The sequence below is a fragment of the Rhipicephalus microplus genome, chromosome 3, assembly GCF_043290135.1.
Source record: "Rhipicephalus microplus isolate Deutch F79 chromosome 3, USDA_Rmic, whole genome shotgun sequence".
Taxonomy (NCBI): Eukaryota; Metazoa; Arthropoda; class Arachnida; order Ixodida; family Ixodidae; genus Rhipicephalus; species Rhipicephalus microplus.
In genome coordinates, this window is record NC_134702.1 from 115,191,249 (window position 1) to 115,204,010 (window position 12,762).

A 12,762-nucleotide genomic window follows, 5' to 3' on the forward strand; every position below is an offset into this window, starting at 1 on the left:
AACTCAGTTTCAAAGGTTGAAACAGTTATAAATACCTTACATACATGTTTCATTATGAACAGGAAAACAAAATAGTGCGACCATTCCGAGGGTGCCATGGGTGTTACATTGTTCTTTTAGCCAAAATATTTTACTGCAATACTTCAGTTGGTACAAAAAAAAACAAGTTTATCACCGTAGCATGCAAGGTACGGTCGCTACGTTCGCAGCACTGGTGTGCACTTATGTTTCAATTTGTTATTCCAATTTCTGTTTGTCCATATATGTTTCATTTTTGTGTGGAGTTGCGTATATGCTGTGCACTTTACACGAATTCATCTTATAACATTTGCTGCTTACGCATTCACTGCATCAGTTCCACGGCGAAACTGAGAAGATACGAAATACAGCTGAATTTCTTGGCGTTCTACGCAGTGGTGCCATCAATGCTGCAGGCGGCGAAAGCGATGGTGTCGAGCATCCATAACAGCTTCCATGACATACTTGAATCAAGTTGGGTTAGAGGGCATGATCGAAGCATTGTCCTCCAAAAGCTAAAAAACATGAAAACCTACGTTGGAAGCCCAGGACGACGCCTCGAACCCAAGTTTGTGGAAGCTTACTATGGTATGTACATGCTAAAATCTTTTGGATCTATACATTATATACCAATATTTATTAAACAACAACATTTAGGAATTGATTATGTTACAATTTAAAATGTAGCACATGACGAAAAATCCATACGCCTAGACAGGAAGCTAGCTTGGTAGCTGCATGAAACATACAGCTTTGTGCGCATTAAAAATAGGATGTAGTGCTTTAACCTGAAGGCGTTGTTACAACCTTGAAAACGCTTTCCAATTATTAATCAGCCACACATTTCATTGTCCCAACAATTGATCGGCGTATTTTTGTTCGTGGTGCCTCTTACGTCGGCTGAAGAATACTCAAAAGCAATGACCTTCTATAATTTTATTCGCAGAAATCTAGAACTTATCGTTCAATTACGCGATTTCCCAGTAATGTGAATCGTGTTTGGATGCGAAGCAGCACTCGTGTTCACTTGTGTTCCAATTTGTTATTCCAAGTTCTTTGTGTCAATATATGTTTCATTTTTGTGTGGAGTTGGGTTTATGCTGTGCACCGCCTATGTTAGCCACCCTCCTCTCTTTTGTGTGTATTACTGTGCGTGCCGGAAAGTGAACACCCAGCGCCGCTAGGAAAGAGCGACGATGCGAGCGAGCGCAGCATTATATAGGGTGTCCCAGGTAGTTTTATCCCGAGTTTAAAAATATGCCGGCACACGCAATTACGACGGGACCAAATGCATGTTGCTCACCGTTGCCTGGAGTTATTCAGACTATTTTTGTGTGTTCTCAAATATTGTTTAGTTAGATCTGTTTAAAAAACTAACATCTCAAGAAACGAAGATGGGTAAAAAGTTCCATGAAAAAGTTTTAGATCGGTTTGCAAAATGTCCGATTAAACATTTTATTAGTTATTAGTTAGTTATTAGTGTTTTTTTACAAATTACAAATGCCCGTGAAATACTAAAAATACCACGTGACAAACCCGCTCTTGCGCCAGTGCGCAGAGTGATTCTAGTGCTCTCTAACGTTCCGTGTACGAACGATCACACCTTTTTGCACCGTTGTGCTGTCTCGTCAGGGTTGCAACGATGGTGGTGGCTTTACGATGAACACGTTTTGCTATCGGCCACAAAAACGATAACGGCTGGGACTGCTTATTACTGTCATGAACCGGTGCGAGGAAAGCGTGTCGTTTGTACGCTGAACGTTTGGAAGCAATCACTGTGTGCACTGGCGTACGAGTGGGTTTGTCATGTGATATTTTTTGGAATTTCACGGGAATTGGTAATTAGCAGAAAAACACTAATAAATACCTGACAGACATAAAGTTGAAAACTGTCTAATCGGACATTTTGCGAACCGATCCACGACTTTCTCATTGAACTTTTCATCCATCTTCGTTTCTTTAAAAGTTAGTTATTGAAACAGATCTAATCAAACAATATTTGAGAACCAAAAAATAGTCTGATCAACTACAGGTGACGGTGAGCAACATGCATTTGGTGGCGTCGTAATTTCGAGCGCCGGCATACATTTAAACTCTGGCTAAAGTTACCTGCGACACTCTGTATTTGAACGAACAGCTGCGGAACAGAGACAAATGGCGGAGGGGAAACGACGTGGAGGCAGCACTCTGCCATCTCCTTCATCCCACCTCATCACGCGAGGAGAAGGCGGGGAATTGACGCATGTGAAGAGGGGGGGAGGAAAGGATTCTCGCCGAGAGACGGACACATAGCAGCAGTTTGTTTTTTCTAATTTGATAATACACATGTTATTCTCAAAAATTACGAGAGAAGTTAGAAGAGTGCCAGATCAGTCTTTATATTTACGTAAAGGGCTTGTCAGTGTTCTATGAAGCTGTAATTTCAAGCCTCATGGGCAAGCAAAAAAGTTACGTCATTAGTGACTAAGCATGCCGCTAGCGATAATTGTCGTATTCAATATGCAGCGACCAGCATAGATTATCTGCAATATGAACTTTCTGACACTAGTTGTAAGTGTTCATGGCATGCAGATAATATTAGCGTAGAAAATAGGGCACATAGTCGAACTTCTAATCACACGCAATATTGATTACTTCCGCTTGTCTTTGTGTAAGTTCATTGGCAACTTTTCACGACGATGAGATACAGTGGAGTAACAAGACTGCAATACATTATTCACTTCATTGCTGGTAGTCGTTTTTATTATATTACAATCATATAGATAAGTATAGGTGACATAGCTGATGAGATGTGAATTATATATTGTAAGAGCCGATACGCTGGAGACTTTGTACCTATATGCAGGCGCACTTTATTGCACCTATAGGTGCTCAAAATATCAAAAGCCATCCACTACTGGCGTCTTACTTTATGGTGCTCCTCGTAATCACCTAAATCATGTGATTTTGGCCCGTAAAATCGCCTAATTTACGTAACGCTTATAAATGCTGCCTGTTCAAACATTCGTACGTTCATCGGTGTGTATGTTTTTGTCTTCACCATAGTCTACTCTATAAAAACGTTCCGTTCTACGAGACAGTTTATTATTGCGTAGTTTTATCACCGCCGTGAAACCTATATTCTACGATCGCTTATTTTTAGCGCCGAAAGCTAGTGTGCAGCCCTTCAGAAAAGTTGCTACTTGGTTATTTATTAACTGTCTTATTACTGTCTTTCATTTCCGTTGAAGGAATGCGCATTGTTGCACTAAAAGCACACTTAAAGCTGCTTCGTGAGATTAGGTATATTCTACTCTTCGATTACACAGGATTATTTCCTGACGTGCCCCGCGATCGTCTGTTCCCGACATGGATTAAGGCTCTCGGGATTTCCTCACATTATTTGTGGTCAGACCAGACAACATGGCTTTACGACGAAACAGAAGTCAACGCACAATATGTTACCCCTCTGAATACCCTCATTGTACCGACAGCCATCATCTCACGTCCTCTGTATAACCATCGTGTCCCAGAGGCTCTCAACTATGGTGCCCTTGGAACGGTAAGTGTTTAGAGAGCATGTAAAAGTGGTTATCGAAATGCGCGCTTCTGTTAGTCAATAAACACATTCGTCCAGGGTCTAGGAGAATCTCAATATGACTTGTTCTTAGCTATAGCTATTCCACGCTATTGTTTTAGAAAATCACTTTAGCAGGTGCTTGACAGGATGTTTTTTTTTACTGCCTCGTACTTGTACTTCGTTGATTTAGTAGTTTTCGCAACAGATTCTCATAACACCCGAGTAATCAGTGATAAGCTAATCTGTTGAAATAAATGAACAAGCATTTTTGTGTGGACACGATGCAAGGATAGTATGTCCGTTAGACCCGCTGCCAGCAAGACCAGTCGCTCTAACGAAATAAATACACAAAACAAAATTAGGACCGCTAAGAATTAGAGGTGTCAAGCCTTAAATGAAGAGTTAGCAAACTGCCGTATTTTTTCTTCGTTTTTGTATTCTCGTTGACGTTCGAATCACTTTATTCGTGCCCAGGCTTACGTACGCTAGCTCCTCAAACTTACTCCTATTTCATCAGCAATAAAAGCTTTTCAAGCAAGCCGTGTGCTGATGTCATCGTATCATGCCATTTGGCGTGACGCAGGCAAAACAATGTTTAACAACCCATGAGAAAGCAAAGCGATGAGAAAATGAAGTGAGGGCAAAGCGGAGGTTGAGAAGTAGTAGGAGAGAGGTTGAAGCACAACATAACCGTGCATGGCATCTCGCAGGCAAAATGAAGTATAACGCATGGATGGTGGATGGTAAAAGTTTACTTCGTCAGAAATCAACTGCGGACGATTCCGTGTTAGGTCGCCATAGCCCAGCCATCTATAGCATAGCCATCCCAAGTGAAGCGTAACAAGGTGTGTGAAAGAGGGGTGAGGAAGAAAGAGTGAGAGATGTGTGAATTAATATGGAGAGGGGAGAATTCGCCACTGAATCACAAATACCAGTTTTCTTTCCCGCTGCAGACGTCCGGCAGGCTGCACGCTTGGAAAGACACTGCGCTTGCACGTGAAGACGAGCGTTAATGACGGGCGCTGCAGACGAATCACTGCTCAGCGCTTCTATACAGCTTTTAGTTTTTACACGTTTTGTTTCTTCCTCTTTCTCTGTGTTTTGCATTCCTTTCTACGGCTTTCCTGATTTGTATTGCTTTCTTTGTACCTCTAATTTCATTTCCTCTTTATATCTCATTTTCTTGAATTCACTTTTCTTGAGTCGCTTTCTGCACGTTTTGATTTGTCTGCTTCTTGTCCATCTTTCGCTTTCTCAGTAAAAAGCTCACATATTATACACCTGGACACGAAAGAGAACACACAAGCGCTTCATTTCAACTATATAAGCGTCTGTGTCCCTTCTTTCGTGTCCTTCAATATGAAGTTCCGTGTTTCCTAACAAAATGAATTCATACCAACTTGCCTGACATGTGTTCAATAGGTTATAATTTTCTACTATTTTCCCTATCTTTGTTGGTTTTATACCTCACTCTCTGGTTGTACTTTTTCCCTCGCTCAGCAGAGCTTTCGCCTCCCACAGTGAAGAACTCGTGTTTTAAGAGCGAATCACATATAGAACGGAACTAAAAGAGCAGATACCATGTCATGATGATGATAGTTTCAGGGGAGACGCTCAAGAGAGACCAAAGACCTAATTCAATAGATCCGCTGTTAAAATAAATTAGCGTAAGCTGCTGGGTGGCGAACGCCGGTTATCACTCTCTAAAACCTCGTGTATGATCATTGGGCCCAAGCACCAGCACTTGCCCCGCCGTGGTGGTTTAGTTGCTGAGGTATTCGGCTACTGACCAGCAGGTCATGGGATCGAATCCCGGCTACGGCGGCTGCATTTCCGATGGAGTCGGAAATGTTGTAGGCTCAGACTTGGGCGCACGTTAAAGAACCCCAGGAGGTCGAAACTTCTGGAGCCCTTCACTACGGCGTCTCTCACAATCATATGATGCTTTTGGGACGTTAAACCCCACATATCAATCAATCAATCAATCAATCAATTATTTATTCAATCAAGCACCAGCGCTTGCAATATTATCATATACCGAAACTACATGAGTGTTTCATACCGGTCAATGAGAAAAAGACGCATTTTTTTTTAAGATCTTGTAATATGATCTTGTATCCGTGAAATGGGTGCCTGTTTCTGAAAGATGGTATAGGTGACAAGAAAGGTTGTGGAGACGATAAAATTTTCGCCTGCACAAATTTATGTCAGACACGCGTTTCACTAGATGCCAGATGGGCCTTCAATGACACAGTTCTAAACATTGGTGAGCTCTAGAACCAGAAGAAAGAAGCCTCGCCGACGGAACCTCGCAACATAGTTCAAGAAGTAGCTGGTAACATAAAATTTTCTGTAATACAACTCTGCTTTTACACGTCATTTCACTAACTCCCAAAGCTGATTCTGCCTTCACGCAGCGGTGTGTCATGTCCTCACAGTGTTACAGCGCTACATATTCCGGGATAACATTAGGCCTAGATATGCAAATTATCTACCATGCTTACCTAATTAGGCTAAGCGGAGGCCTAATTCTCGTTATTTTATAAAAGGGCGAAGTGGCAATCTTGGCTTGATACGCACGTGCGTCAATTACGTCACCTCACAGCCTTATTGTTCATCGCTGATTTCAAAGCTTTCAGTAATGCAATATTGTCATAGTGCGCATACTCATACGAGCACGCGGCCCAGCCGCGGTGGTCTAGTGGCTAAAGTACTCGGCTGCTGACCCGCAGGTCGCGGGTTCAAATTCCGGCTGTGGCGACTGCATTTCCGATGGAGGCGGAAATGTTCTAGGCCCGTGTGCTCAGATTTGGGTGCACGTTAAAGAACCCCAGGAGGTCGAAATTTCCGGAGCCCTTCACTACGGCGTCTCTCATAATCATATGGTAGTTTTGGGACGTTAAACCCCACATATCAATCAATCATACGAGCACGCGAGCACTAATTCGTACTGTATTTACATTTAAATATTCCTTGTGCAAAAAATATAGTATATCTTGGTGAAAATGGCGCCTATCAACCTCATACCTAAATCACTGCTCCAAGGCAGAGCTCACCATACACATGTAACCTCTCATGGTCGTAATTTTGAGCTGATTGTTTTAAAGTGCTCGTTTGGCTGGAATTCTGGCGTAGGTATCAGCGTCATTGATCGCGGAAAAAATTATCGCTTTTTGTGTCACTGTAAAAATCGAGAACAATGAAAATAGAGTAACAAACGAATCCGGCTTGAAAAGCGAATGGAACCCTGTTCATTCTGCGCGGCGAGAATGTGTTATACTAAGCAATCACGTCATTTTTCTCTTTTTTTGCAATCAAACCACATCATAGAATGAAAGTCTCTGAAACGGAACACTATATGAATGTCGTGTAGTAGAGTCAGTCTCCTTGGGGCGTGAAATACTCCGTGGCAGAATCTTGGGGTCACACCAAGCATCAAAACAAGTGAAATGAGCGGTGGTTTTATGCTACCTAGCCCTTGCAAATTGTGCAGCTGCACAAGTGCGCGTGGCACCTTACGGACGAGTAGTGGGTACTACGGCAATCGGCAAATGGAAGAACTTTGCGGTAGTGAATACATGTATGTCCAGTTCACATGCTAAGGTAGTTGGAAACGGTCAATGTTCCTTCTCTTGCGGCACGGTTGAAAAAAAAAATACGCACAGCACCAGATAACGCTACTGCTTTCTACTCTTGAAGGTGAAACTCAAGCGTCCGTCATATTTGTTTTTTCATAAACATTCAGTTTCGCACTTCGGCAAGTTATTGTGTTGTGCGCTAAAAAACGTTGTTTTTCTGTTTATTTATATGCACCTATGTTTGATATGTACGATAATCGTACACTTACAGATTGTGGGCCACGAAATGATGCACGCATACGATGTGAGAGGCATCGAATACGACGAAGAAGCAGCAAAGTGGTTCTGGAGGTCAGCCGCGTTCATGCGGGAATACACGAAGAGGACGCTGTGTCTACGACGATCCCACAGAGCTGCTGTGAGTTTATGCGGCTTGACATTATGCATCAGCGACCCGAGTAGTATTCATACGGATGTTTTATCAATGTGGCATTATCATCAGTCTTCTTCATAATCACGTGTTACTACAGCACAACTTATCTCATGGAATTCATCCCACGAGGCTCCAGGCACGAGCCAGTGAGAGAACACACACTGCCACTACGCTTCAAGCTGTCGGTTTGTGAACTAAAGAAGCACTGTATACTACTAAATTACCGTTTTATTGGGCAATGTAGGCCTTACGTTTGTCCGAATATAGATCGATTAGTCTTTCATTTGGACTACAAAGAAATAACATTGTATAATTCAGTGTCTTTGCTTGTAGATTTTTTTACATGCGAAGCATTTCTTAGCCGCATGATGTCGCCCTTTGGCGTCGGCGGCGGTGCCGTCCACACCCCCACTGCGCATGCTTGCGTCTTCTGCCGCATGCTCGCGTCTCGTGCCAACTGTCGCTCCCCTCCCCCTCTCTCACCACGCAAGGCTGACGTGGACAGCGTCTGCTATTGAAAATCCGGCTGCTCGCGCTGTGCAAGCGTTCGCTGGCTACACCTTATGTGTAGGCACTGGATCTCGCGTTGGAAATTCATTCAAGAGCTTCTTTACTTAGCTCTCGCTTCACTTGACGGTTTGCTGCACACGAGTAGACGGGATTGAAGCAACACTATTTTCACCCAGTAGTGGGGCACAACCCAACATCTGCATCCCACCACTTGAAGGCAACGCTTCTTCCTCATTCAATGAAGAAGAAAACAATTAAGCATTCCCAAACCATACCCAATTACGCGAAAATTCACGCAATACCCCCCCCCCCCTGCGACGCGTTTACTCGAGTTCTCTCGTGGGAAGATACGGGCGGCTTCTTTTGTATTTTATGCCCGCATTGAGTTTTTGAACACGTGCTTATTTATTTTCTCTTCGTATATTCTCCTCTCTACAACGTCGCACAGCCCTGGTAATGCCCTCAAATGAATATTGTATCGTGACTTGTAGATCACAGCCGAGAAGCGAATCACCTTGAACACCACTAGTGCTATGTATAACCGCTAAAGGGAGTATAGTGAATCGAAATTGAGGTCTTGTTTCAGGTGACGTAGTTGAGATTTGTGCGCCGTTCGACTGTGCAAGGTTTCATAATTTGGCGTGCTCGCTCTTCGCAGGAACGGCAAAAAGCGCGTTCATATGTGGATCACGCGATGGACTCCGAAAACATGGCCGACTTCGTGGGCGTCAGAACTGCTTACAAGGCCTTCTCTGCGTTGCCTGAACGCAAGCGGACGCAAACGTTGGTCGGCACGAACATAACATCCGAGCGCCTCTTCTTTATTGCCCATTGTGTGAAGTGGTGCGCCGAACGGAATGCACCGGAGCCCTACTATTCACCGTTCCGATTCCGATGTATGGTGCCCTTGATGAACATGCCGGAGTTCTCGAATGCGTTCGGCTGCGCAGCAGGCGAGAATATGAATCCGCCAGAAAAGTGTGACTTCTGGCAATAAATTGACGGGCCCTGTACGCGCACATCAAATTTCTTCTGCGTGGTGGCCTTCTCTCGTCATTTACTTTGAAAACCTCTATGTTCATCGTTTGTCAAGAAGGAACACTTGAAATGTGATTGAAACTACGCCTCGGCAAGTGTATTTAGTTTTGTGACACAATGCCAAAAATATTTAGACACATATTCCATTTCAGTTGTTACGATTCGTTTATAATATAACTCTTTAACCTCGCATTAGCCACAATGTATGTTGCTTCACTACAACAATTTTTTTTCCTGGAAATAAAGGTCTATAGTGTCAGCGATATTACATGTTTTGTTTTATTTTACTGTGCAATATTTCATGGTACAAAAACCAGCAAAGTCTCGTATGTAGTGGCAAGAGAGTGGGAATTGCTAGTAAGGGTGATCAGGAGTGAAAAGTGGAGGGGAGAACGTAAAGGATCGCATGAAAAAAAGACAACATATAGACAGCAAGATTGTAAAGGACAGAACAATAGCGGAATATACAGAACCATACAAAGACAGAAATAGCGTTGTAAATAGGGTTTTACAGTATCCTATTTATTATGTCTGGATCATTTCTTTGAAAACTCATGTAACGTTGCGCCTAGCAGGTGGTCAGACTACAAGCTGGGAGCTCACCAATAAACCCTGAAGAACCTGGAGACCTGAACCCCTGAAGACCTGAAGGCACGATGTCCACTTGAATGAGATCCTCACTATGAATCGTGGGAAGTGGTGGAAATTAAAAGACTCATTTTGCTTTGTTAGACAATATAATATTCGCAAGTTACAGAGAGTGAAGGCAAGTAAAGTACTGGATGTTATCAGTAGCAATTCTAGCGTAAGTGTGAAAAAAAAGTGGACGCAAATGTAACTCGTCGCTCACAGGGACCAAATCGTCAACTTACGAATAACGTGTGTGATAGTTCAACAATTCTGCTACAGTGGCAGTCAGCACCACATGCACTTCATTCGGCATAAATGTGTTACGACTACTAGCGGCACCGACTCAAGTTTTGAGGGTTGATTTATTGGTTGTTATGTGAAATTTAACGTCCCGAAACTGCCACATGAATATGGAAGACGCCGTAGGGGAGGGCTCCGCAAATTTTGACCACCTGCGTTTTTTTACCCTGCACCTAAATCTGAGCATACGGGTAAACAGCCTTTTCGCCTCCGTCAAAAATGCAACCACTATAGCCGGGATTCAATTCCGCAACCTGCGGCTCAGCAGCCGAGTACCTTAGCCTCTAGGCCACGGCGGCGGGGAAAGCTGAGATGATTAAATGGCCATATAGAGCCCATAAAATAAATAGGGGAATGACCACTCCTGTAGCTGAGTTGATAGGACATCGGATGAGTTATTCAAAGGTCGCAGGTTTGGCACCTATTTGCGGCTAGTTATCTTTTCACCGAACTTTTATTTCTCTCCGTTTACGTTATCACTGTGAAGATATCGCCGTAATCTTACGGTAAAATAACTGGTTAACTTTTCCTAACATTTGAAGTTCCCTTTACATCTTAGGACGTGATTTGATTGATTGATTGATTGATTTTTGGGGCTTAACGTCCCATAACCACTATTTGATTATGAGAGACGCCGTAGTGGAGGGCTCCAGAAATTTTGACCACCTGGGGTTCTTTAACGTGCACCCAAATCTGAGTACACGGCCTACATTTCCGCCTCCATCGGAAATGCAGCCGCCACAGCCGGGATTTGATCCCGCGACCTGCGGGTCAGCAGCCCAGTACCGTAGCCACTATACTCCGTTTCATACATCAGGTGCAACGCTGTGAAGGCTAGGCAAGTAGTCCATAAAGAAAACACGAGGTGTTCCTCCGCGCGGTTTCGTAGCCGAGTCATTCTTTCGTCAGCACTCACGCGCGTCGGACGCAAGAATCATGTGCTCCGTAGGAGCAGCGTTTGCGGCACATACTAGCCGCGGTAACAGGATGACCGAACACCAAGACGCAGGATATGAGATTATTTTGCCACCACTGCCCAAGGGACGCGTCGCGCAAAACACCGTGTTTTTACACGGTGATGTGCGCGGCAGACCGTATCGAGTCGAAGATTTCCGAGACGCGCTCGGACCTACAGGACTGCTGCCGGAGGTGTTGGCACTGGGGGCCTACTAGATAAATCGTGTCTGGGCAGTCACCATGAACAACGCGGACGCTACGAAACGCTTGCTGGATGTGAAGGAGTTGAAAGTCAAGGGCCGACGCTGCATCATCGTAGACCCCCAGGATCAGCAGGTGCGGCTGCGTCTTCATTGGCTGCTGTACGGCGTCAACGATGAAGACGTGCGAACGGCGTTGGCGGCTTATGGGAAGGTCGTACAAGTCACAAGGGAGCATTGGCGTGTTCAGGGTGTCAGCGACAAGGGTTCAACCACACGGACTGTGCTTCTTAAGCTCAAGAGTGGCGTGAAGGTTGAAGATCTCCCCCATCAAATCAGTGTGGCTGGTGAACTGGCACTTGTGGTTGCACCTGGTCAGCCAATGCAGTGTCTGCGCTGCCAAGGTACCGGCCATGTTAAAAGAGAGTGTAAGGTACCCCGATGCTCGCGTTATCGGCGGTTCGGCCACAGCGAAGATGCGTGCATGCGCACGTACGCATCGGCTATCGGATCAGCCGAAGGTGACGACACAGCAGAGTTGGTGATGGACGTGACCGAGGCTGAAGACGCGGCGAAAGGCGCAGGCGACGCGGTGAACCCTGAACCTTCAACAGGTACAGTTACACCGACTGGTGGTGATGAACCAACAGCCAAAGCAGACATAGCATCTGGGGAGGTGGTTACTCAAGAGCCAGCCGGCCAAACCGAAGAAGGCTTCACAAGCACCTCATCGAAGGAGCCTGAGCCGGTGGAATTAACCGAACTTCCAGTGTCGTGCGAGAGTGTCAGTGGTGGGGCGCCAAGCAAAAGACCCCGCGAGCAGTCTGCAGGACGGCGTGAGGCGTCCAGCGAAAAGCAAGAAGAGGGGCCACCTGCGAAGGCGACTTCGTTCAAACGCAGCAGCACAAGGCTGCGTCCCAACCCGATATCGGACAATCACTGGCCACCTTTGTCCTCCAGTGGCACGGGTCCACCTGGAGGCTCCGAAGATGTCTAGCTTTATGCTAGACGCCGAAGGTAAGCACCATGCCCCGGGCTAACTTCTTCACTGTGTAGACATGGCTGTTGCACCGCAACTTAGAGTGGCAACGTTAAATGTTCGAGGTCTCGCCGCCAAGCGGAAACAGAGCCAAGTCTACAGGCTACTTGTGGATCATGATGTGGATGTACTAGCTGTACAAGAAACAAAAGTAGACGGTGAGGAGGAGACCCGGGGCATGGTGCTGAGGTTTACGGCGCGTTACCACGCAGTTGTAAGTCAAGCAATAGGCACGTCTGCAGGCTGCGTTTTGTTCATTAAGAAGTTACCGGGTCTGGTAGTGCAAGATACCTTCGCTTGCCCATCTGGTAGATTGGTTTCCTGTGATTTTGTATTCAATGAATGTCAGTGGCGTATAGTGTGTATTTATGCACGTGAGGAGCGATCGCTTTTTTTTTCAAGCCTAAAGCAGCACTTCACTTTGGAAAGGAAATCTGTATTACTTGGTGATTTTAACTGCGTCCTCAATGGGCGAGATCGAGCAAATGGACGCGCCAATT

General features: G+C 45.0%; 1 protein-coding gene across 1 annotated transcript in view; it reads left to right on the forward strand.

Annotated features, from left to right (window-relative positions):
* Positions 1-9,399, forward strand: part of LOC142802907 (endothelin-converting enzyme 2-like) — a 36,164-nt gene extending 26,765 nt beyond the window's left edge. Inside the window, exons 7-10 of the mRNA XM_075887991.1 lie at positions 415-606; positions 3,327-3,559; positions 7,427-7,573; positions 8,757-9,399. Of these exons, the coding sequence (XP_075744106.1) occupies positions 415-606; positions 3,327-3,559; positions 7,427-7,573; positions 8,757-9,095 (911 nt within the window). The 3' untranslated portion in view covers positions 9,096-9,399. The remainder of the gene's footprint in view (positions 1-414; positions 607-3,326; positions 3,560-7,426; positions 7,574-8,756) is intronic.
* Positions 9,400-12,762: the final 3,363 nt, after the last annotated feature.